The sequence below is a fragment of the Piliocolobus tephrosceles genome, chromosome 19, assembly GCF_002776525.5.
Source record: "Piliocolobus tephrosceles isolate RC106 chromosome 19, ASM277652v3, whole genome shotgun sequence".
In the NCBI taxonomy this organism is placed as follows: Eukaryota; Metazoa; Chordata; class Mammalia; order Primates; family Cercopithecidae; genus Piliocolobus; species Piliocolobus tephrosceles.
In genome coordinates, this window is record NC_045452.1 from 25,566,440 (window position 1) to 25,594,170 (window position 27,731).

General features: G+C 39.3%; 1 protein-coding gene across 4 annotated transcripts in view; it reads right to left on the reverse strand.

Moving 5' to 3' along the window:
• The window catches only part of EFCAB6 (EF-hand calcium binding domain 6), a 304,195-nt gene that overhangs the window by 160,621 nt on the left and 115,843 nt on the right, over positions 1 to 27,731 (reverse strand). For all 4 annotated transcript variants that reach the window (XM_031934644.1, XM_031934643.1, XM_031934646.1 and 1 more), the window contains 2 exons: positions 5,916 to 6,026; positions 2,173 to 2,281 (listed from right to left, as the gene is read on the reverse strand). In XM_031934644.1, the coding sequence (XP_031790504.1) occupies positions 2,173 to 2,281; positions 5,916 to 6,026 (220 nt within the window). The remainder of the gene's footprint in view (positions 1 to 2,172; positions 2,282 to 5,915; positions 6,027 to 27,731) is intronic.

A 27,731-nucleotide genomic window follows, 5' to 3' on the forward strand; every position in this document is an offset into this window, starting at 1 on the left:
TGTAAGACATATTTCTAGGTACTTGATTTTTTTAAAAATGTTATTAGAAATAATATTTTTAAAATTCATCTTTTTCTAATTGTTTTTTGCAGTTTATTGAAATATTGTTGGTCTTTGTGTATTGACCTTGTATCCACTGACTTTCTAAATTCTATTATTAATTCTAATGTCTGGGAGGATTCTATTGGACTTCCTATTAACAAAATCATGTCAGCTACAAATAACAACTTCAAGACTAGGTAAAAAGGCAGGATGCAAATTACTTCTGGGTGAGTGATACGAAGTGAGCCACACCTGATTTAAATGTAAGTGATCACAGCAGCTGGGTCCACTTGCAGAGCTGGTGGCAGCGTTTGGAGGCAGCACACATAACAAATGGGATGCATGCCTGGGCGTGGATCTAAAGCAGTCTTTCTTCTCAACATTTTGCATCCCTCTCTATAGCAGTAGAGAGATCTGTTTCCCACGACTGCCCTGAGCAGCCAGGCAAAATGCCCAGCCCTGCCCACTCCTGGCTCCCACCCTTGTTCTCCTTCTTACCCAGTCCCCTCCGTGGTGGGGTGCATGGTGGCGGGATGGGAGGGGAGGTGAATCTCACTCTGAAACCATGCACTATGTAACTGTCAGGCATCTGATTGTTAATGCCATGATGTGATACCCCAGAGTGTGAACTCATCGGCAAGGACTTAGCATTAATCATCTGTGTGCTTAGCCTAAGTGCCCAGCACGGGGGCCCAGCATGGACTATGTACTCAATTCTTAAGCTACACTGTTTATTGATCTCAAGTTGAATACCACAACAATGACTTCTAAATAGTCCAATAGTTGCAGTGATTAGCATTATTGTATAGTCCTCCGTTAAAGGAAATGAAGGTTTCCCTATTTTTAATTAAATTACTTCTTCAGTATACCATTAGAACCTGAGTTGGGGGGCCGTGGGGTTAACACACAAAGGCCTCGTTTATCTTTTTCCAGGCGGCTCAGCAGGCAGGGTCCCGGGCAGCCATGCCCAGTGCTGGAGTGTGGCTGCTCTAGAGCCTGGCGGCCTCCAACACCACTATCTGGGTAGCCTCAAGTGGGTTACTTAGCACAGAGGCCTCCTTTCCTCATCTGTCAGATGGAGATAATAATCATGTTTGCCTCACTGAGGTGTGAAGTGGATTTAGTGAGTGTATACACTCCTGAATCACTTAACACTGTGTCTGGCACAAAGTAAGCACTCAACATTATTGCTCATTCAGAGAGACCAAGTCACATAGGCCTAAAGATTCATTCAAAGAACCCCATGTTCCTGAATCCACACTGTGCTTGGAAACCCCATGCAATGGCATATTCCAGTATGGCGGACGCAGGCGCTGGTGTCTCCACAGACGGCAACCTGCAAACCTGGAGACCACCCCCAGGCAGTGCTGGCTTCTCCCTGGGGCACCACCCTCACGCTCCAAGACGTTCCCTCCACAGCAGGTTCTAGGAGGGTGATGCTGAGCTAGGGACGCCTTTGGCCTCTGAAATCATTTGTACACAGTCCTGTGTGAGTCTCAGAAACAGTAATTCACTCTACTTCTCACTGTTGACTAGAGCTTCAATTACCGAATGTGCTTAGTAAATGTTACGTATCAAAAGGATCCAAATGCTGCTTTCTAAAACGATATTAAAGTGAGACAGGAGCTAATGTGAACGTGAGAAAAAGCAGATTGCAAATTCATGAATTAGCTTCTCTTTATAGTACAATTTTAAAAAATTAAGCAGGCTATTTTGGCACAAAGAAAATGCTCCTGTTTTGGGCAGTAAGTTGGTTATGAACTGATCAACTCTGGGTTAGGGTGGGGAAGGGTCACCAGGCCTGGATTGTTTGTTAATTAAACAGTGAATGATGATGAGTCACTACAACCATTATGATCTTGTCACACATTGTTCCCATCACAATTGGCACTTATCTTACTGTATTGCAATTAATTTTCCATCAGCTGTCCTCACAACTAGACTCAACTCTTGAGGTTGGGGCTTCTACCCCTAAGTGCTCCGAACAATTCCCAGCATGTAACTGGGGCTCAAGAAGTGTTTGTTGGATGGATAAATGAACCAATATGGAGTTATTATTGGTCTCGTTCTCAGTGTTTGCATTCTTAGAAACAATGAGTGTTTCACAAGAGAAGGCTTTCAAAATCTTACGGTGTTGATTATCAGTAGTGCTTTCTTCAGTGATGTAAAGCGGTCTTCAGTGTGTCTGAATAACTTTGTGATGATGTTTTCCTTGTGAGATTCATTTCTAGAGTTGATGCTACAAAATGATTAGGAGAAAAGCAGGAATAAGATTATATTCTTGAACTTTGTTCTTTCTTAATGCAGGAAACGAGCACCCTCACCACAATACAATAGTGCTTTATTTGTGGGTGGTTATTTATCCTGACAGTGTGCTGCATTTGTGGGGCTCATCTGAACCTCAGTTACTGTGAGCAGAGAGACGCCACGAATTGCAGGGCGAGCCTTGCTGGACCATCTCCTCTCCCCACGAGACCAACTAATCAGCCATCTTGCACACCTGTGGTTTTGGTCTCAAACAAGATCAGTAAAGGGACTGTGGACCAGTGCTGAGCCCTCAGTGGCTGGGAAGCTGGAAGCCCTCTCTCCTGTGTGGGCAGCACATTGTAGCTGTCTCATGCACATGATAACTGAGGGCACAAATTCTGTGTTTAGAACTACAAGGACAGCAGCCTTCTCAGCCTCTCCCTTTCCATTGACAATGACCACAACTCCCTACATTGCCAGAGCCCCCTTTCCCTCTATGGCCTCTTTCATCCGTGAGCTTGGGGCCCATCAGTGTACATGTGTGCTCTGAAGGCCGTGACTACCCCCTCTGGAGACCAAAACCAAGTTCAATGTGGACTTTGCTCAGAAAGGGAGACTGTCAGAATCTCATCACAATATACCAATGGGTGCTTCTCTTTTCTGATGTTCTACTAGACCATCATACCTTTCCTGCGAAACAATGAATGACAGTCAGTTTACCTGTGAAACCATTCTCAGATTTGTTTGGGAGATTTTGTTGCTGCATCTATACAGCCATCTTAGCTTCTTCTGCTAGTGCAGAAACAATAAGCCTATGCCTACCACCACTTTTCAGAAACATATGTTGGCTTCCTGAGTCTAAGTTCTTCACATAACTTGTTGGAACCTCGTTTTTCTACAGACCACCAGCACTGGCATGAACAGATGCTTTTTACAGCAGATTTTGTCCACCGGATATCCCTGACATAGGGGCTGGAGAGCTCTTTGTTGTGAGGACTCACTGCAGAGTGTTGAGCAGTATGCCTGGCCTCTACCCACTAGATATCAGTGCAGGTTTGGATCTTAATCCTGAAAGATGCAATCCCAAATGCCATAATCCCAAATGTTGAAATCCCAAAAGATCGAAACCTCTAAATTCTAAAGCCCCTAATGCCTAAAATCTCAAAAATCACAATCCCGAAAGGTTACAATCCCAAAAGCCAAATTCTAGGCAAGGGATTTGTGTGTTTTCAGTTGTACACAGCATAGTTGCATCATGTTAGGTGGAACTAAGACCTTGCTATTGTTGTTATTTGGAAATTAAGTATGGTTTAAGGAGATGCCTATGGGTACCAAGTTGCCGAGAGTAGATTTGTGAACTTCATTTCAGGTGTCAACTTGACCGGATGAAGGCATACCTAGAAACCTGGTAAAGCACTGTGTTGGGTGTGCCTGCAAGCGTGTTTCTGGAGATTAGCGTGTGGGTCTCAGTGGGCGGGGAGGGTGCGGGGGGAAGATGTGCCCTCAGTGTTGGCGAAGCACCATCCAATCAGCTGGGAGCTCAGAGAGAACACAGCTCTCTCTCTCTCTCTCAGAAATGGGACATTCTCTGCCGCTGCCTTGGACATTGGAAATTTGACTCCACAAAAGTACATCATCACAATGTTGCCTTTGTGTGTGAGCATTGTATGTGTTACGTAAAAACACTGAAACTCGCCCGATATATGAAGAGATGTCATTTTTGTTCACTGCGTTTGTAAAAGATAAAATTTTTCAAGATATTGGCTCTTCGGACCACCGTACAAGCAGTGGTGACCCACGCGGATTTTGGTTGATCTTGCAAAAGACTTAGGTTGTCTGTCATGGTATTCTGAATGAAACTGGGTGCATGCAATTACCCACCATAGTGATATGCATTTATATATTTCACTTTTTGACCTATTTCTTTAGGAATATGGTTCATGGTTAATCTGTTCATAAGTGTCACACCTATGTGATGGTCACTAGTATATCTGAGTGTATGCTTGAAAAATAGGTGTCATTATTGTCTATTTTTTGTGTAAAGTGGTCTCTGAAGTGTTCTATTGTGTTTTTATGTTTCTCAAATAAATCCCCTTTTAAAAATGTAAATAAATATCTTTAAAATAATTTTTTTTTTTTTTGAGACGAAGTTTCGCTCTTGTTGCCCAGGCTGGAGTGCAATGGTGAGATCTTGGCTCGTTGCAAACCTCTGCATCCCAGGTTCAAGCGATTCTCCTGCCTCAGCCTCCCGAGTAGCTGGGATTACAGGCATGCACCACCACGCCTGGCTAATTTTGTATGTTAGTAGAGATCGGGTTTCTCCATGTTGGTCAGGCTGATCTCGAACTCCTGACCTCAGGTGATCCACCCACCTTGGCCTCCCAACATGCTGGGATTACAGGCGTGAGCCACCATGCCAGCCTGAAGAATTTTTAAATTATTTTTTCCAGAATTATATTTTCATGATTTTGATGTTCCGAGGCTTCAACCTTAAGGATGATGGCATTTGTGTCTTTTGGGGTTATGATCAGCTCCCATTAGTAGCTTCCCCATCCTCAGTGTGACAACCAAAAATATCCGTGACATTGCCAGATATCTCCTGGGAGGAAAAATAGTCCCCATTTGAGAACCACTGTTTTAAAGTAAATAAAACTTTAAGTTTAATTCTGACAGCCCCTCTAGACAACGTGCTATCAGATAAGAAAATCATAAAGAAACAGAAGTAACTTCATGTAAGGGATGAACTCAGAGGCTGCAGTTCTGGAGCAGAGAGGGAGGCTCTGATTACCTGCAAGGCTGCTAACAGGGGCAGTTCACTAAATATTCATAAATCCCCGAGACAGGGACGGGACCTACGAAATAGGAATTAACTCCGTGGTATATTTTACTTTACAGTAGAGCACAGCACTTTCAATGAATGTGCCAATATTATAAAGCCTGTTTTTTTTTTCTTAAAGATTCATATAGGGCAATGAATACAGGATACACATCAACATAAAATACTTCTCAGAGCAAAAAGCTGAATTCTAACATTTCATATTATTAAACATTTTTGGAAACATTTTTGGGCCCCCACCACGATAGATGTGGTATTGCAAATCTGAGGGTATAATAGATACTAAAATGAAAACAGAAATAATGACAGACAAATAATCTCCGTGACCCCTGATATCTGGGCCACGCAGACAGTGGCTGGAAAACAAATGAACATATATCGTTCCTTTCCATGTAACACCTAACAAATACATGTGTATATACAATGTTACAAGGATATGCTTAGAGCTGGGGAGCAGTGCTTGCCATGGCGGCCTGTGCGCCTGGAGCCTTTGTGGTCCATAGCTGCCTCCACCACACTCTGAGCAGGTGATCGAGTTAAGATTGTATCATCTTATGCTTCTCATCTAGAAACTGAAATAATAATTATACCAACCTTATAGTTTAAGGCAGTTTTAAATATGAAAAATTTGTAAACGGTAAATCACTACATAAAAGTTGCCAATTATTCAATGGAGACTAATTGATCATTCAATCAATGCAAAAAAAGGAACACATATTCTCTGATCTTTTACATAATATGACATGTGTAACTAAAATGTGTTCCTTTTTTTTTTTTCTTTTTAACATACCTATTTCTTTTTGTCAGGGGACCTTTATTGGTAATTTCCAATCCCCGAGGCTCATGAAATGATGTTAGAAATTTCTTCCAGTTGATTTTAGTGGTGGCTTTAAGTCCAAATCTGTATTTAAAAATAACAACAAAAACATTACTTTAAACATTTTTTCTATAACACTGCATGGATTAGGTACTTAATGTTGAACTGAAAATGGCAGCAATGAATTTATATGAAGTTTCAAATCTAATGTAAACAAAATCACTTAGTAAAATAGTACTATGAATTGATTTTTTAAAGCAAGGAAAAATCAAACTGATATTAGATCTACATGTCTCTATATTGTTAATGGGAGCATACACTGAAGGAAGAATCTAAGGGATTTGATTAAAATAATAATGTCCATAAAACAATTCTTTCAAATTCATCATTTCAAGAGCCTCTCTGTTGGGGTGGGGAGGACAATGGCTACCATGGGGTCCACCCTCTCGTCCTGAGCCTCTGTGACTACGTTCTTGCCCCAGCAAAGGAACACGGTAGATATGACGGAGGGCAGATCTGGAGATGGAGCAACTCTCCTGGTGTATCCAGGTGGGCCCACTGTAATCCCATACATTCTTAAAATCGGAGAGTTTTTCCTAGCTGCAGCCATCAGAAGACGTGAGGACAGAAGGGCAGAGGTGTGAAGCTGGTGGCTTTGAAAGACAGAGGAAGGGGCTGTGAACCAACACATGCAGGTGGCTTCTGGAAGCTGGAAAAAGCAAGAAATGAATTTGCCCCCAGATTCCCCAGAAGGAAAAAAGCCCCACTGATTCCTTGATTCTAGCCCAGTGAGACCCATGTTGGGCTTCAACCTACCAAACATGAAGATAAAACATGTGTTGTTATAAGCCACTAGGCTTGTGTACTTGTTACGGCAGCAATAGAAAGTCACTACAGATTTAAAGTCTTAGCAAGAATAATTAATTGGAAAATTGTTCAAAAACACATTTCCAAAGTAAATATGGTCCCATGATTCAGAGTCCAATAATTTCAGAGTTACAAGATGTCTGTGGGAGCAACCTGATGTGAGCATGGGTTTCAGAAAGACCAGAGTACCTGCTCCTGCACTCCCTGCTGATGTGACCTCAGACACGCCGCTCACTATGCTGATTCTGTATTCCTCTCATCTGGAACATGAGAATAACACCACCTACTGGGAGGGTTGTGATAAGGATTAAAGCTAACAGGTCAAAAAGCCTCGGTTGCAGGCTGGAGAACCAGCAAGCGTCCCATCACATACACTGACCTGTGTCACATACACCTTCTGTGACTTACACACGAAACCACACCTATCCTTCCCTAACAGGATGGCAAAAAGTAGTTTGGGCAGAGTTCCTTAGATAATCAGTATGAGATCTCAAAGTGGGCATGAAACAGATGGCCCTTGTTTTGATTGCTAAAAATTAATGGCTGAGAGCAAACTGGTTAGACAAACAAATTCTTTATCTATATCTGGAGTATTAAAAAATCCAGATAATAAGAGGATAAAAGAGTGAATTTTGGGAGAAAATCTTTTGGTGTACTTGAGTCCCAATCCCAGCACAAAAGAGAGAGTGAAGGATGCCTACTCCTCACCTGAAGCCTTGTCCAAAGAGCTGGTTCCACTCAGGGAGCTTGACTCCTGTCCCCTGCAATTGCAGGTGGGATGTATCGGTGTCTGACTCCCAGCTAGAAACCTAGCAGGTGAGAGATGAGCTGGCTAGCCATTGGGAACAAAAAGTTTTGGCGGGCGGGGGTGGGTGGTTGGTTGGCTTGTTCTATCAGAGTCATCAGGAAAGTAACTGCTGAGAGTTTCATGGGCATCAGACGTGGGCCACGTGACGGAGAGTGGGCCACGTGAGGGAGAGCATGTGCATGCACAAACACACAGCGGCATCTTCGTCCTTGCCCAAGAAAGCCACCTGGAGAAATGAACACGCCTTAATAGAGAAGGCTTGCTTTCTCTCTTCCCAGACTCCCAGAGGCTGAGAAGGAAATAGGCAATCAGCGGGCGAGGCTAGAGATACATCTGCCTTCATCAAATGTGAAATCCAAAACCCATCAACAGCGCTCATGATGGCAAACACCTTGAACACTTGATCAGCCCTGAGAGCGCAGCTTCAAGCTCACAGCAGTGCTAGTCAAATGAGAACTTTCAGCCTCCCCTTTTGCTCCTCTCCTTCCTCTGTGCATTTCAATTCCTAGAGCAGGCAGAAACTTAGTTTACAAAATGAGGAAAGAAGAGAAGTGCAAAGTGGGGAAAAGGTGAAGCTGCCATCATGCCGCCTTTACTCGTGCCTGTAATAGGCCCTAACAGGGAGGAAATGCAATTCATGTTTGAATCCAGCTTACATGTTTGACAGCTGTGTGAGACTGGCAGTTGCATGACTAAACTGAGGCTCTTTCTATGATCCAAGACAAACCTGGAAGCAAGATCTGCTCATGTTTTTATCTAGGGGCAAAATAACTAATCCAATTGAGTAAATTTAAAGGGGCAGTGGGAAACAAAATTAAGTAGCTGTAAGATGACACTCCATGAGTCTGCCTAGTTCAACTTAGGTTACAGATCCACCCAGCCAGATATCCATCCATTCATACATCCACATATATACCAAGCTTCACTTAAATTATTGCAATAATCTCCTAATGGGTCTTCTTGTGCCTACTCTTGACTTCCTCCAATATATTTCTGTACTTCTACCAGCCTGACGTTTTTAAAAATGCGATTCCAGCTGGGCGTGGTGGCTCATACCTGTAATCCCAGCACTTTGGGAGGCCGAGGTGAGAGGATCACGAGGTCAGGAGATTGAGACCATCCTGGCTGTCATGGTGAAACTCTGTCTTTACTAAAAATACAAAAAATTAGCCGGGCGTGGTGGGGGGCACCTGTGGTCCCAGCAACTTAGGAAGCTGAGGCAGGAGAATGGCATGAACCCAGAAGGTAGAGTTTGTAGTGAGCTGAGATCCCGCCACTGCACTCCAGCCTGGGCGACAGAGTGAGACTCCATCTCAAAAAAATAATAATAATAAAATAAAAATAAATAAATAATAAAAATGCAAATCTGGGCCGGGTGCGGTGGTTCACGCCTGTAATCTCAGCACTTTAGGAGGCCGAGGTGGGTGGATCATGAGGTCAGCAGATCGAGACCATTCTGGCTAACATGGTGAAACCCTGTCTCTACTAAAAATACAAAAAAAAAAAAAAAATTAGCTGAACATGGTGGTGGGCACCTGTAGTCCCAGCTACTCGGGAGGCTGAGGCGGGAGAATGGCGTGAACCCGGGAGGTGGAGTTTGCAGTGAGCCGAGCTCGCATCACTGCACTCCAGCCTGGGCGACAGAGGGAGACTCCGTCTAAAAAAAAAAAAAAAAAAATGCAAATCCGACCAGATTACAGTCTTGCTTAAAATCTTTCCATGACTTCCCACTGCTCTTAGGATAAAAATGACACTCCTGAAACGTACAAGCCTGCATGGTGTGGCCCTGCTCACCTCCTTAGCCTCGCCCCATGGCATACTCCCCGGGCTTTCTTAGCACCAGCCACATTGGTCTCTCCGTTCTTCCAAAGAGCTGTACTCTTCCCTGTCCTCGGTCCCTTCTGCTTGTTGCTTCCTTTGCCAACTGCCATGCCGCCCATCATGACCTACTTCCCATACTTTCCTAGTTAATTCTACTCCTCTTTCAGGTCTCTAGGCAGTCACTGTTTCCTCAAGGAAGCCTTCCCTGATTTCCACAGCCAGTGCTGTTTTCCCTATTAGACTCTCATTACACTACGTATCCTTCCATTATTGCACTTATTATTTAAATATTATTATTATTACAGCATCTAATACTTCTATAGCACTCTTGCTACGATTATGATTATGGCAGCTAATACTTGATAAATGGCTCTTTCTACTTCTGCTGCTAGCACTGTGGACATGATCATGAGAGAGAGATGGAGACTGATTAATTGATTTTGTTAGGCACACATGGCCACGTGTAAACAAGTAGAACGTGACTTTGGCTTCATGTACTACTATTCACATAAAAATTTCTTTTTTCATTTTTCTGACTCAAAATTGAGTCTTTCTTCACCGAAATTTGCCAATTACTTTGATATAATTTGTCAATATTATATATGTTCATCTTAAATTTTAGCAAATTGAAAATTAACTTTTTATAATGGAAACTGCAGCTGCTATGAAAAATAAAATCAGCCTCTATATATTATGTTTAGGAAATCGCCTTGCTCTTTGGGGAAAATATCAAAGGAGATCTTCACTTAGTATTACATACTAAAATAAATGTAAAAGAGAGTAAAAAGTTAAATGTAAAAACTATAACTACAAAAAAAGTAGAAAAAAATCTAGGCATGTGCTTATCTGATACTTTAATCAGAATGAATTTTAAAGCAAAACTTAAAAAATCTCAAACTTACCTGTTTAATTACATCAAAATATAAGATTTTTGTATACCATAAACACAAAACAAAATTTAAAAGCTGAACAACAGATTAACAAAATTATAAATATATACAATAAATTGCTAAAATTCTTAAAGCATAAAGTGCTTATACAAATTAATAAGAAAATACTAAAACTTGACTTCTTCCAATAATGGTACAATAAGATCCTACTGGCCCAACCCTCCTTCAGATAATCACAATAAAATCTGGACATAATTATCAAAAGCAGCTATTTGAAAGCACTGTGATCAGAGCAGGCAAAGTCTCGTGGGGAATCCATGCTAAGAGGAGAACTGTGGGGGTGTGGTATTTTCAATGCTTTTAGCCTCAGATGAGGCACTGCAGCATGAGGAGTGGCCGGAACATCAGTTAAAAAAATAAATACATAAGTAGCCTTTATGGCCTGGAAAACGAGAAGACTAATCCCAGCCACAAGAGAGAAAGAAGAAATCCTGGAAGAGAAACAGCCAGAGAGAGAGATCCCCAAATTCTATCTAACTCACCATAATTCTTACTGGCTGCTGAACCTCACCTGCTCAGAATATATACTCAAAATAGCTTAGCTAAACACAAAAGATCTGAACTGAGATCAGAGCTGCCACCCAAGAAACAGAGTATGCGGTTTGAGTCCAACAAGATAACTGACTACTAAAATAACAGAAGGAACATTCATTAGAAAAAAATAACTGAATTTAGAGTCTCCACAATTTAGCCTTCCAAATGTCCAGGATGTACTACAAAAAATATAGCACACAAGAACAACCAGAAAAAATGGAACTCATACTAAGGAGAAGTGAAAATCAACTGAGACAACCCAAATATAGGCATTAACATGCAGGATTTAAAAAGCAATGATTATAACTATCTTCAGTAAAATGAATAAAAATATGCCCACAATAAAGGCCAGGACATCTCAGCAGAGAAATAGATACAACAAAAATAACTAAATGGAAATTCTAGAAAAGAAAAATATACTATCTGAAATAAAAAATTTACTGAATAGACTTAACAAAAGAATAGAGAAGATAGAAAAGAGTGAGTGAACTTAAATACAGATCAACTAAACCCAACCAGTATGAAGAATACAGAATACACATATATTTATCAAATGAATAGACTTAAAAACATGTTATATAATACTCCATGGTCTGACATACATGTACGTGGAATCACAGAAGGAGAGGAGAGAGAATGGGACAGAAAAAATATTTGAAGACATAAAGGCCAAAATTTTCCCAAGTTTGATTAAAGATATACATCTACAGATTTAAGATACACAACAAACATCAAGCATGATATACATGAAAAAGGCCATGTGTAGGTACAACATAGCTACAAAGCTGAAAGTCAAATTCAAAGGGTAAGTATCAAATACAACAAGAGAAAAGTGACTCATTAAATACAGGAAGATGCCAATTTAACAGATGACATTTCTTTCAAAACAACAGAAGTGGAAAGATGTGGAAAAATGTCATAAAGTGCCAAAAGAAAGCAAAAAGTTACTCGAAGAGTTTTCATCAAAGAGAACTTCCTTTAAAAATGAAGGCGAAATAAAGATATTTCTAAAGAAGATAAAACTAAGGGAATCCATCATTAGCACACCTATATACCTCAATAAAGTAAGTTCTTCAGGCTGAAGGAAGACGCTAGCAGATGAAGACCTTGACTCCTCGGAAAGGAATGAAAACAGTGTCAGAAATGGTAAATTTCTGAAAAAAATACAAAAGTATTTCTTCTTCCTAATCTCCTTATGGATATTTAAAGGAAAAAATAATAACACCATCTTATGAGATATGTAACACAAGTCAGTATCTAGTATTCATAGTAGTCCCACCTCATCCACAGTTCTGCCTTCCATGGTTTCAGCCCCATAGTCAACCAAGGTCCGAAAATATTAAATGGAAAGTTCCAGAAATAAACAATTCATAAGTTTTAAATTGTACATCATTCTCAGTAGTGTGATGAAATCCCAGGGTTCTGCTCCATTCTGCCTGGGATGTAAATCACTCCTTTGTTTAGTGTGTCCACACTGTGTACGCCACACACCTGTTAGTCATTCAGTAACCGTCTGGGTTGTCAGGTTAACTGTTGTAATACTGCAGTGCTTGTGTTCAGGCAACTCTTGTTTACGTAATAATGACCCCAAAGCAAAGAGTAATGATGCTGGCAATTTGTACATGCCAAAGAAGCTGTAAAGTGCTTCCTTTAAGGGAAAAGGTGAAAGTTCTCGACCTAATAAGAAGGAAAAAAACCTTGTATGCCAAGAGTAGTGATACTGGCAATTTGTATATGCCCAAGAAGCTGTAAAGTGCTTCCTTTAAGGGTAAAAGTGAAAGTTCTTGACCTACTAAGAAAGAAAAAATGTTGTATGCTGAGGTTGTATTCAACAGTAAGAATGAATCTTCTTTCCATAAAATTATGAAGGAGAAATAAGAAATTCATGCTAATTTAGTGGTCACACCTCAAACCGCAAAAGTTATGACATAGTATGTGGTAAGTGTTTAGTTAAAAAAAAGGCATTAAGGCCGGGTGCGGTGGCTCACGCCTATAATCCCAACACTTTGGGAGGCTGAGGCCGGCGGATCATGAGGTCAGGAGATCGAAATCATCCTGGCTAACACGGTGAAACCCCGTCTCTACTAAAAAGATACAAAAAAATTAGCAGGCGTGGTGGCAGGTGCCTGTAGTCCCAGCTACTCGGGAGGCTGAGGCAGGAGAATGGTGTGAGCCCGGGAGATGGAGCTTGCCAAGATTGCGCCACTGCACTCCAGCCTGGGAGACAGAGTGAAACTCCGTCTCAAAAAAAAAAAAAGAAGGCATTAAATTTGTGGGTGGAAGACAATCGGGTTTGGTATTATCTGTGGCTTCAGTCATTCACTGGGATCTTGGAATATATTCCCCATGGATAAGGGGGAACTGCTTTATAAAGGACATGGAGATGGTGGGCAGGATATAGGCCTATATGCTTGCATAGGTTCTTCATGTTATGTGAAGTGGTACAATATTTACTGCATGTAGACTGGGAACAATTAAGGGTGTATATTACAATTCCCAGAGTGACCATTAAAATTATGCAAAGAAGTATAGCTAAAAAGACTATAAGAAAATTAAAATGGAATTCTAAAAAATATTCAAATAATCTAAAAAGAGGGCAAGAGAAAATGAACAAATAATCAAACAGAAACAAAACAAAAACAGGAGGCAAGGGGATAAAAGGGAGACTCAAACCCAAACATATCAATAATTACTTTAACTATTAAAGGAGTAAATATTTTATTAAAAGGTAGAGATTATCAGAATAGATTTCTTTATAAAACAAGATCTAAATTTATACAGTCACAAGAGAGACACATTGAATGTAAAGACCCGGATAGGTTGAAAGTAAAAGGACGCTACCTGATCAAGGTCAGCATCAACAGTGACAAGTCATGTTGACTCTATGTACCTTCAATATGCTGTGATGAAAATGCCACTTTACTTCAGTGGTTTTTTTTCCCTAGAACACACTACTGCAGTCTAATCAGCCAAATCCCAACTGAGGAACATTCTTTAAAATATTTAACCAGTAATCCTCAAAACTTGCAAGGTCATCAAAAAACAAAGAAATCTTACGTAACTGTCATACTCAAGAAGACACTAAGGACACATGATGATTACTAAGTGCTATGGGGCATCCTAGATGATATCCTGGAATAGAAAATAAAAATCAGGGGAAAACTGAGGAACTATAAATCAATTATAGATGTTAATAATAACATATCAATATTAGTTCATTAATTGTGAAAAAGGTACCATACTAATGAAAGATAATAATAGGAAAACTGGGATGGAGTATACTAAAATTCTCTGTACTGTCTTTACAATAGTTCTTTACATGTAAAACTGTCCTAAAATAAAAAAGTTATTTTAAAAAAGGATAATGAAGGAATATTATAAATAGCATTATGCCAATACATTTGACAATTAAGATGAAACAGATAACTCAAATACTGGATCAACACACAGGATTTTAAAAGCAATGATTATAACTATCCTCAATGAAATGAATAAAAATATGCCCACAATAAACCAAAAGAAAGGAAATCTCAGTAGAGAAAATGGACACAATAAAAACAACTAAATGGAAATTCTATAAGACAAAAATATACTATCTGAAATAAAAAATTTACTGAATAGGCTTAACAAAAGAATGGAGAGGACAGAGAAAAGAGTGAGTGAATTAAATATAGATCAACTGAACCCAACCAATATGAATTTAAGAATATAGAATATACATATATTTATAAAATGAATAGACATAAAAACATTTTATTTAATACTAGATGGTCTGATATGTATGTACTTGGAGTCACAGAAAGAGAGGAGAGAAAGGATGGGAAAAACATTTGTTGAAAAACACAAATTACCGAAATGAACCAAGAAGAAAGAGAAAACTCAAATAATTCTATATTAACTCTCTCAATTTATGATTTAAAATATTCCCCAAAACTAACTCCAGGCATAAATGGCTTCTCAGGTGAATTCTATCAAACATTTAAAGAATATAAATAATACCAGGCACAAAGCAGAGTTCGGGAAGGAAACATTTCCCAGCACATGTCAGTGTTACTCTGATCCCAAACTCAGACAAAGATTTTATAAGAAAAGGCAATGTTAGACAAACATCACTCATTTAAAAAGATGAAAAAAATTCTTAATTTAACAAATATACTCAAGTAATATATGAAAAGGATAATAATATGTTATCACTAAGTGAGGTTTACTCCCAAGATGCAAGGTTGGCTTAACATTTGAAAATCAAGCAATGTAATTTACCATGTTAATAGAATAATGGAGAAAAACTACATGCTCATTAGAACAGACACAGAAAAACCACTTGACAGAATTCAACATACTTGATAAACACTTTCAGCAAACAAGTAATAACAAATTCCTTAAAATAATAAAGGACATCAACAACAGCAACAACAAAAAAAATCCATGGCTAATATCACACTCAATGGTGTAAAATGGAATGCTTTCTACCTAAGATCAGGAATAAAGCAGGAACGTCTAATATTACCATTTCCATTCAACATTATACTTAACACTCTAGCCAATCCTGGCCAGTAAAACTGCCTAGATAGTAAAACTGTCATAGCCAGTAAAATAAGGCTAGAAAACCAAGTAAGAGGCATACAGATTGGGAAGAAAGATGCAAGCTTGCTTTTATTTTTAGATGACTGACTGTATTTAGAAAATACTATGAAATCTACAATAAGAGGACTAGAACTAATTAACCAGTGAGTTTAATAAAGTCATGATATTCAAAGTCAATATACAAACATCAATTGTATTTCTGATTAATAGCCATAAATAGTTGGAAAGTGAAATTTTTTAAAATTCCATGTACAGTTGCATCAAAAAATAAAAACACTTAGGAATACATTTTAGATATTATATGCAAGATCTGAACATCATAAACAATAAACCTTTGACTAGGAAAATTAAAGACAACTAAATAAGTGGAAAGATGTAGCATGTTTATGGAGTGGAAAACTTAATATTGTTAAAGTGTTAAATGGCAATACTTTTTAATGTATTTATAATCTAAATCCTGGAAGGTTTTCAAAAAAATATACTGACAAACTGATTTTAACATGACTACATAGAAAGGCAAAGAACCTAGAATAGTCAAATGATTTTGAAATAGAAAAACAAGTTGGGAGGACTTACATAATCTAATTTCAAGACTTAACTCTTTAGCTACAATAATCAAAAAAGCATAGTACTAAAGCAAGAATAGACCTACAGACACTAAGGAATCCAGAATTATACTCACACTTATATGGTTAGTTAATTTTCAACAATAGTGCAAAGTAATTCATTGGAGAAAGGGATGCCTTTTCAACAAATGGTGCTGGAACAATTGGGTATCTGTATGGAAACAGACTTAACCTTGACCCTTACCTCACACCATATACAAAAACTAGAAATGAACCCAAATGCAAAACCTAAAATTACTAAACTTCTAGTGGTAAACATAGGATTAAATCTTTGTGATATTAGGTTAGGCAAGATTTCTGGGAATAGACACCACCAAAATATTACCCATAAAATTTTGCAAATGGACTTTCTCACAATTAAAAGTGTTTATATTTCAAAAGAAAGAGTTAAGAAAATGAGAGAGCAAGCCACACTGAGGGAAAATATTTGAAAACATATATCTGATAAAATGCCTATACCCACTGTATATAAAGAACTCTTACAAATTCAATATCATTAGTCATCAGGAAAATGCAAGTTTAAAATAGACTGAGAAACCTCTACACACCTCTAGAATGGCTAAAATAAAAGACTGGCAATAGCAAGTGGTGGTGAGAATATGCCACATCTGGAATTGTTACACATTGCTGGTGGAATTGCAAGATGGTAGTCACTTCAAAAAACAGTGACATAGTATCATAAATTTAAACATACACTCACCATGCAATTCAGCAATTTTACTACTAGACATGTACTCACAAGAAATGAAAACACATCCACACAAAGACTTGTATATGAATGGTCATAGCAGTATCTTCTATAATGACCCCCAACTGAAAATAACCCATGCATGTGTCTATCAACTGGTGAGTGTATAAACAAACTGTGGTATATCAATACTAAGGAATACAACTCAGCAATAAAAATTAATGGGATGTTGAGATATGCAAAAACATGGATCAATCTTTAAAACATGGTAAGTCAAAGTGGTCAAACACAAAAGACTACCACTGTATGACTCCATTTATGAGAACTCTTAGAAAAGGTAAAACTATAGTGACAGTGATAGAGAGCAAGTCAATGGTTGCTGGAGGTGGGGGTCACAGGAAGGGATTAATTACACAGGGCAAATGTAAAATTTTAGGGCTATGAAGTGTTCTAAATCTTGACTGCAGTAGTGGTTACATAAACAATTGCAAAAGCCCATTAATCTATATGCTTAAGAATGAATTTATAATTTATACCTCCATAAAGCTGGGAGAAAAATTTTTAGACATAGAAAATGGACAAATGACATAAACAATTGTTTACAGAGGAAGTACAGAAAACTTTCAAATGCAAAAAATATGCAACCTCAATATATCAAGGACATGTAAATCAAAACACAATGAGAAGCTGTGCTTTCACCTACGAAATCAGCCAGGGTGTTTAAATGGCAGTGTTCAATGCTGGCAAGAAGCATCCCTGTGAACTTCTGGCGTAAGAATAAATTAACACCTTTCTGAGTGTTAATTTAGCATTATGTAACGTAAACCTTAAAAATGTTCAAACCGTTTGACTTGAGGGTTAACAAAACATCATGGAGCCATTAAAAATTAATTTCAAAGGTTTCTTTAATGACATGAAAAATGTTCCTGATATAATATTCTATGAGAAAACAGAATGTAATTTATACCTCATATGGGCTCAACTATGTTGTGTATGTACATACACGCACAAAATAAATTCAGGAAGGAAATATATCACAATATTAATAGTAGCTATCTCTGGCTATTATAATTATGGTAGTTCATTTTTTTCCTTTATAGTTTCCTTTATTGTCCAGTTTCCATGGCTTTTATAATCAACATGAATAAACACAATTTTCAAAAATAAAAAAATCAGCAGGTAATTTTGCCAAAAATCACATGAATAACCATCCTTAACCAAAGTCACAAAGATAACAGCTGATTATTTTGCTCCTAAAAGTGTCCCAGGGGCTCCTTTTATTGTCTCAGGCAGCAAGCAGCTATCCCTCTGGATTCTGACATTGGGAACCAAGTACCATTCCCAGTCCATCTTTCCTATCCTATGAATCCAAGTAGAGACATCGCAGCATGTGACTTCATGTACGGAGAGGGCAGAAGAAACATACAGACTTGTCACACTGTTCCCAAAGAGCCTCTAATCCATTCGACAGACGGATAGTGTCAGAAGAGGCAGCAAAGGGTGACAGAGGCAGAGAGACTGATCACATTGGTCACAGGGACCCATGGGAATTCAAGGACCCATGGGAATTCATGGTCTTTTGCCCAGGTCATAGGCCCAGAGCCCCTTAACTGAGGGGGAGTTTGGATACCTTTGAAGAACACCTTGCAATATAGCCATAGGTACACGCTGAGTCAGCTTCCCCAGAAAACTGCTGCTTGTTCATGGGCTTTCATGGTGGCAGAAATGGAGACAGCGTGTTGGTTTGAAAACATGAACTTCCTGTCACTAAAGCTGAGCTGGCATTGCTCTGCCAAGTGTCCAACCTGTCAACAGCAGAGGCCAACACTGAGCCCTCAGCCCAGTCCCTTTCTCTGGGTGGACTTTGCAGACAGCTGGTAAAGATTACACTGGATCCCTGCCATCATGGAGGGGGCAAGAGTAAAATCCAAGATTTATGGGGATTTGTGTACATACATATCCCAGACTCAAATCGGGCTTCCTTGTTCGAAGTGCTTCTGCCCATTACTGTCATTTGTGAAGCCCCGGGATGCTGTATCCATCACCAAGATATCCCATGCAACATAGCCTTTACCCAAGGAGCTAATTTGTTGGGTGAAGAAGGTATGGCAATGGTCTAAGACCCACAAAATTCAATTGTCTTACCACATACCCCATATCACCCAGCACAGGTGACATCATAGAATGGTTGAATACTTTGCTGATGACTCAATTACAGGGTTGGCTAAGAGGAAATGTCCTGTGAAGTTAGGGTGCTGTGCTTCAGGATGCATTATATGCCTTAACCCAGCTGTGGCAGCTCAATACAGAGAACCTCAAGGACTGAGTTCCCCAAGGATAGGTGGGTAACTCACCAGGTGAACAATGCTGCCCAGCAAAGATGCTGACAGAGAAAGGGAGACATAAAATGGGAAGTGGAGGAAGGGCGTTACAATTATCAACCTAGATCTCATGACCAGCTACAATTATGTGAGTTTTAGCAGCTCAATCGAATGTGGCTTCTGTTTTCCTATTCCCTCCAGTGCCTTATACAAAAAGCACTGGTTAAAATAACATTTTAGATTCTGGGTGGAGGCATAACAGGATTGACATCTCCCTGGAATAACAGGGCAGCCGGCAGGGCTTTGAGTAGCTCCTCTTTGGAGAATACAAAGTTTTCATCCCTAAAAGGATGCGGAGGCTAGGAGGGGTTGACTGCACTGGATATTCTTTGCCTGTTCATCTGGATCCACTTTCTGCTGTTATCTACTCTGCATGACACATGCGTGGGTTGCTTTAACTGGACTCTCGGCTTTCGGTTGGTTTTGACCAGTGTGAGGCACCGGCAGGAGGTTGGAAGGTGAGAGGAGAAAGAAGGTGAACTACTTATTCCCCCAGTTCCTGCCCTGCTGGGCAGCAGCTTGGCAATGGTCATGTGCTTCTCCCTAAGACCTCATCCCCTGAGGGCAACCCTGTCCTCATTCATTTCAGTAACTGCTCCCTCTCTTGCCCCTTCAGGCCTGGGAGGGATCCTGGCTTCCCCCGGTTCGTATTCCTGAGATGCTTCCTCAACTACTGACCTTACTTGAACCTGTCTTCGCTTGGGTAAAAGATCCTTTAATAAACTCACATCAGTCACTCTTTTTGGTGTGCCATCTGTTTTCTGCCTGGACTCTGACCAATGTAATGTCCAAATTAAGAAGACCACGATAAGGATACAGAATGATTCCATCACCCCCGAGACTTCCCCATGTTTCTCCTTTGGAGTCACACCCTCGCCTAACCCATAGCCCTGTTAACCACTGATATTTTCTCCTTTTCCAAAATGTCATATAAATAGAAGAGATCCTAAACATGTGGGTTACCAAGGTTTCAGTAATAACTGAAAATATATCCCAGAGTTTTGCTTCTACACTTCATATAATTTAGACTAAATGGCTTATTTTTTCTGTTTGCATAGTTTCTGCCATGCTACTATTGTTACCAGCGTGAATGGGAATATTCTTAACAGGAGAATGTGAGTGAAGACCTGCTCAAATGATGGAAGGTCGATGTGTGGTCTCCGTGAATATGCAAGTTACAAGTTACAGCATTCATTTATTTCATCATCTCAACTCTTCCTTAAACCTCATCATATTTAAACACAGGTTTTATTTTTGACAGATCTATTTTATATGAAAAACTAGGCAACATTGAAAAGCACAGCATGTTAGTCAAAGGGTCAAGTTAGCAGTTCAATTAACATCTACCCTTTTATTAAGAAAACACTACCCACATGCTCATATACACACAGAGAAAACAGCTTTTAAAGTCTAAAATATTATTTCGATCTAGATTTTTATGTCTGATTACCAAGCTGTTAGGGTTTAAAATTTAAGCCCTAGATATTGTATATTTTAAAAATATCAAGCTCAAAAAGATATCTGTTTTTTGTACAATCCATTCTTAAATTGGATGGTAAGAATAGGCACTCTCAAATCACTTTGTTAGGCGTAAGATTTTAGATTTTATTTTACTTCCTTCTTTACTCTTTCTTGTATTATTTGCCTTTAGAAAAAAAAAAAAAAACCCCACAGCATATATTTAAATTGTACTTCTTAAGTTAAAATTCAGTAAGCCTGACTTTTTCTCTTGGTGTACAGTTGTATGAGTTTAACACACGCGTAGATTCATGCAGATTCCTACACTCAGGAGACAGAATGACAGAATAGTCCCCTAGTGCCGCACCTGTGGAGACTCACCTTCCCTCACCTCCAACCCTGGCAAATCACTGGCTTTTTCTCCATCCTTATTGTTTTGCCTTTTCCGGAATGTCTTGCAAATAGAATCCTACTGTAGCCACCTTGAGACTGGTTTCTTTCACTTAGCACAATGTCTTTGATGAGATTCATCCATGTTGTGCATATCAACATGGCTTATTCCTTTTTATTGATGAGAAATATTTCATTGCATAGCTTTACCAGTTTGTTTATTAATTCATCTGCTGAGTTACATTTGAGTTTTTTCCAGTTTCAAGTGATCATGAATAGAGCTACTATAAATATTTGTGCACGGGTTTTTAAAGGAACTCTTAAATATTTTTAAAATACAAAACATGTGAAATCTAATATAAGATAAATAAAAGAGTCCATTTCAACAAAAGATAGCCTCATCCTGGTAAATCAACAAAATATGAAACCTAAATCTGGAAGATGGATGAATGTTTTTTGTGATCCTCTGAGTACAAAGGTAGATTTGCTGTCTTCTGGTAATACCAGGTGTTCTGACTCCACTACTTTCTCCCTGGAGCTTGAGAGGGTAGCAAAAGAAAGAGAAACACAGTGCTACCCAGTGGGCCAGGGCAACCCCCAGTTCCACTCACTGCACAGCACTATTTCCCTCCTCTAATTCATTGTTCTTAGTCCAATATTTCATGGCAGAATTCAGCAGATTCTGCTTTCTTAGGAGATGACATTAATAGTCATAAGTTCTCAACAATCACTATCTAGACTCAAGAAATAGGTTAAAAACAAATAACTCTGAACGTATGAGGAACTCAATGTTCTCTGTAAAAATATAAAAGAAAATAAAAAGGCAATTGGATGGACCATTGTAGACAGGGCGTTGCATAGAAATGCCCATGTACAACAGAAATTTAGATTGACGAAACAGAATAAAAAAATACAAATTGGACCAAATTATTTATAAGAATTTAATATATGGCAAAAGAGACACTAAAAACAATGGGGAAAATAACATATTATTTAATAAATGATGGTGGGAAAATAGATTATCTATTTGGAAATTATTTTTTTTTAATTTGGACACCTGCCTCATATTAGGATAAAGTGTTTTGTTTTGTTTTAAACAATAAGAAAAACAAGGAGAGTCACAGATTTCTTATCAAGCCTGGGTAAGAATGATGAATTTACAGATCTTAAGCAATAAAAGACATTCAGAAGAAGATGCATGTATTTGATTATGTTAAAATGTAAACTTCAAAACAGTGAGGTATCATATAATGAAACGGAAATAACAGGCTAAGAAAAGTAGCTGCAGTACTTATGACAGAAAAGGGTTACCTTTTAATAATTATCTAATTATTTAAAAATACTAAACAAAAAGGTGACAAAATTAACTTAACCAACGGGGGGGTCCCACTAATCAATTAGGACTTGAAGAGAAGAGGAGACCCAGTCAGTGCCCAGGTACATGGGAAGGTCCAGCCTCAGACACTACAAGAAATAGAAATTAAAAGAATCACAAGGCACTACTTTACACCTCATGAGTTATCAATATTTTAAAACAATGTTAATATTCAATGCTGGGAAGAATATGAAAGTAGAACACTCACATAATGTTGATGACAATGTGAATCAGTCCTTATAAAATATAATAAAAGGGAGAGGTGAAGTCAGCAAGATGACAGAATTGTCGGTCCCAGGCTACACTACTCCCTCACAGACAGTTCAACCAGCAACCATTCACAGACAGGAACACTTTGGTGGAAACACCCCAAATTGGAAATAGGCCTGAATCACCTGTGTGGTTCACAGAACAAAATAAAAAGCACATAAAAAGGGTAGAAGAAATGGTCTCGTTTTAACCTGGTCTTGTTTATTCCCCTAAGTCGATAAAGTACCACACAGAAAGTGTTTCCCAGGAACAGCAGTTTCTACAGAGGGAAAAGAGAGCTGGAGGTGGACACCCAGTTTCCTGGCATTCCAAGATGCTTCCCAGGAAGCCCATTCCCATCTCACCTCAAAGGCAACACAGGGAAATGGCATGGCTAGACCATCTGGAGTCAGGTAGAAACAAAGCAAGGAGATAAAGTGGGAGCTCTGTGTACCTGCCAACAGTGGTGCCCAATCAGAGGTACCATCTAACTGCATATCACAACTGAAAAGCTGAGCTGATAACTCCCAGAAGTAAAAAGAAGTTCTACTTGGCTTGAATCCATAGATGGCCAGCCTCCAAAACCAGCCTTAGACCCTACCCTGGGGCTTTTAGACCCTATCCAGGCAGGAAAATTACTATCCCATTGAATTTCAGCAAAGAGCAGAGGCTAGATATGCCATACCCAGCAGTTTAAACAATGTTCAGCCCAGTCTCAAAGCCCACCCCAAGGACCCACATAGGCAGGAAGGCAAACGTGAACTGTGCATTTCCATTAAAGTGTCAGCTCCCATCCATCCCTACCAGCAATTCCATCTAACCCCGGGGACCCTTCCTGCCACCCTGTCCAACTGTTGAACTGAAATAGCAGTACCACGTGGCCAGGAAATCTACCCTGTGGCCCAGCCCAATCTGAGGCAATTGTAATGTCCATCCAGCAGCTCAGCCTGATTACTGAGCCCAGCTTGGCTGCCCCACCTGAACTCAGAGCCAACACAGTAGCCCAGCCATCTAGAACACCCAAAAGCAAGCTCTGTCTGCCCATGGTCATTACCAGCTGTCCCATACACAATCACAAGCTAGACTGAATAATGAATGTCTATTTCTGCCAAAGAACACCTGTAAAAGCCAGAAAAGATGGTTATCTCTTCGAATGCATGGATACCAACAAAATGACAGAAGATAACAGACTCAAAAAATCTTGACACTTCCAAAATAAACTAACAAAGCTCAAACAATGCACCCTAAAGAAAGAAAGATGTATTAAACGATAGATAAGGAATTCAGAATAATCCTCTTAAAGTTCAGTGAGCTACAAGAATTCAAAGACTAAAGAATAAAATAAAACTTGGAAAGCAATACATGAACAAAATTAAAGGTTTGACAAAGAAATAGAAACAATTTTTAAAACCTAAATAGAAATCCTAGAGATGAAGAATACAATAACTGAACTGAAAAAAAAATGCAACCAAAAGCTTCAACAGCATGCTCATTCAGGCTGAAGAAGGAATCAATGAGCTTGAAGATAGAACATTTGAAATTATCCAATCAGAGGAACAAAAGGAAAAAAAGAATAAGAAGGGATGAAAAAAACCTATGGGAATTATGGGACACCATCAAAGGACCTAATATACACATAACAGAAATTCAAGAAGCAGAAGAAAAAAAGCCTAGAAAGCATATTTAAAGAAATAATGACTGAAAACTTCCCTAATTTGGCAATAGATACCAGTATTCCCAAGTTACAGGAAGCACAGAGGTCTCTAATGAAATTCAACCCAAAGAGGAGGTCGCCAAGACAACATAATAATCAAACTATCAAAAATCAAATACAAAGAAAAAATCCTGAGAGTAGCAAGAGATTTAAAAAAATATCAATACAAAGAGGTACCAACATGACTATCAGCAGATTTCTCCACAGAAACAGGAGAGAGTGGGATAATACATTCAGATGGTTAATGGGGAAAAAAACCCTGATAATCAAGAATACTTCACCCAGAAAAGCTGTTTTTCAGAGATCATTGAGAAATAAAAACTTTCCCAGACATACAACAGCTAAGGGAATTCATCACTACTAGCCTGCCTCACAGGAATTCCTAAAGAGAGTTCTTTAAGTTGAAACAAAAGGCTGCTAATTATTAATATAAAAGTCATAAAAACACAAAACTCAATGGTATAAGTATTACACAGTCATGTTTAGAATACTCTAGGACTGAAATGGTGATATGTAAAGTGATTGTATCTTTAGTACAAATTTTAAAAGGAATTTAAAAGACAGAACTATTAATAACAACTATAATTAGAATAAATTGTCAAGAAATATATAGGATTATGTAAATTTTGAAATCAAAAACATAAAATGAGGGGGATAAAAGTGTAGATGTGCTATATGCAATCAAAGTTAAGTTGTTATCAGCATGAAATGGACTATGTAAGTATAAAATTTCTATGCAAGCCTCATGGTAACAACAAAACAAAAATCTATAGTAGATGCACAAAACAAAAATAGAAAGCATACCATTACAGAAAACCATTAACCCACAAAGGAAGATACCAAGAGAGGAAGAAAGAAATAAAGTACCTACAAAACAACCAGAAAACAAATAACAAGATGGTAGTAGTAAGTTCTTCCCTATCCATAATTACTATGGATGTAAATGGATTACATTCTCCAATAAAAAGACATAGAGTGACCAACTCTATGCTGCCCACAGGAGACTTGTCTCACTTTTAAGGACGTACATAGACTAAAAGTGAAGGGATGAAAAAAGACATTCCATGCAAATGGAAACTGAAAGAGAAAGGATAGCTATACTTTACATCAGACAAAATAGACTTTAAGTCAAAAATTGTAAAAAGAAACAAAGGACGTTAAATAATGATATAGGGGTCACTTCATCAAGATGCTTTAATAATTACAAATTTATACGCACTTAACATCAGAGCACCTAAATATATAAAGCAAATATTACAGCATCTGAAGGGAGGGACAGATTGCAATATAATAATAGTAGGGGATTTAAATACCCCACTTTCAATAATGGACAGATCATCCAGATGGAAAATTAATAAGGAAACACTGGACTTGAACAACACTTTAGACCAAGGAGATCTAATAAATATACAGAACATTCTATCTCACAGCAACAGAACATACATTCATCTTAAGTGCACACAGAACATTCTCCAGATAGATCAGATAGTAGGCCACAAGACAAGTCTTAGCACACTTAAGAAGACTGAAATCATACCGCATACCTTTTCTGACCACAATGATATAAAACTAGAAACCAATAACGGGGAATTTTGAAAGAAAAATCACAAATACATGGAAAGTAAACAATATGCTCCTGGACAACCAATAGATAATAAATAACAACAAATAATAAAGAAATTACAGTGGAAGATGGCTGAATAGGAACTGCTCCAGCCTCCAGCTCCCAGCATGAGTGACACAGAAGACGGGCGATTTCTGCATTTTCAACTGAGGTACCCGGTTCATCTGACTGGGGCATGTTGGACAGTTGGCGCTGGTCCATGGGTGCAGCCCGACCAGCGAGAGCTGAAGCAGGGCGAAGCATGGCGTCACCTGGGAAGCACAAGGGGGAAGGGAATTCCTTTTCCTAGCCAAAGGAAATCGAGACACACAACACCTGGAAAATTGGGTAACTCCCACCCTAATACTGCGCTTTACCAAGGGTCTTAGCAAATGGCACACCAGAAGATTATATCCCACACCTGGCCCAGAGGGTTCCACGCCCACAGAGCTTCCCTCATTGCTAGCACAGCAGTCTGAGATCTAACTGCAAGGTGGCAGTGAGGCTGGGGGAGGGGTGCCCTCCATTGCTGAGGCTTAAGTAGGCAAACAAAGCCACTGGGAAGCTCGAATTGGGTGGAGCCCACCACAGCTCAAGGAGGCCGGCCTGCCTCTGTAGACTCCTCCTCTGCAGACAGGGCACAGCTAAACAAAAAGCAGCAGAAACCTCGGCAGAGGTAAATGCCCTGTATGACAGCTTTGAAGAGAGCAGTGGATCTCCCAGCACGGAGGTTGAGATCTGAGAACGGACAGACTGCCTGCTCAAGTGGGTCCCTGACCCCTGAGTAGCCTAACTGGGAGACATCCCCTACTAGGTGCAGACCGACACCTCACAAGTCACATGGCAGGGTACACCCCTGAGACGAAGCTTCCAGAGCAAGAATCAGACAGCAACACTCGCTGTTCAGCAATATTCTATCTTCTGCAGCCTCCGCTGCTGATACCCAGGCAAACAGCATCTGGAGTGGACCTCAAGCAAACTCCAACAGACCTACAGCTGAGGGTCCTGACTGGTAGAAGGAAAACTAACAAACAGAAAGGACACCCACACCAAAACCCCATCAGTACGTCACCATCATCAAAGACCAAAGGCAGATAAAACCACAAAGATGGGGAAAAAGCAGGGCAGAAAAGCTGGAAATTCAGAAAATCAGAGGGCATCTCCCCCTCCAAACGAATGCAGCTCATCGCCAGCAACGGAACAAAGATGGACGGAGAATGACTTTGATGAGTTGAGAGAAGGCGGCTTCAGTTGATCAAATTTCTCAGAGCTAAAGGAGGAACTACATAACCAGTGCAAAGAAACTAAAAACTTTGAAAAAAGAATGGATGAATGGATAACTAGAATAATCAATGCAAAGAAGACCTTAAAAGAACTGATAGAGATGAAAACCATAACACGAGAACTATGTGACAAATGCACAAGCTTCAGTAACTGACTCAATCAACTGGAAGAAAGAGTATCAGCGACTGAAGATCAAATGAATGAAATGAAGCGAGAAGAGAAGTGTAGAGGAAAAAGAGTGAAAAGAAATGAACAAAGCCTCTAAGAAATATGGGATTCTGTGAAAAGACCAAATCTACATCTGATTGGTGTGCCTGAAAGTGACAGGGAAAATGGAACCAAGTTGGAAAACACTCTGCAGGATATCATCCAGGAGAACTTCCCCAACCTAGTAAGGCAGGCCAACATTCAAATTCAGAAAATACAGAGAATGCCACAAAGATACTCCTCGAGAAGA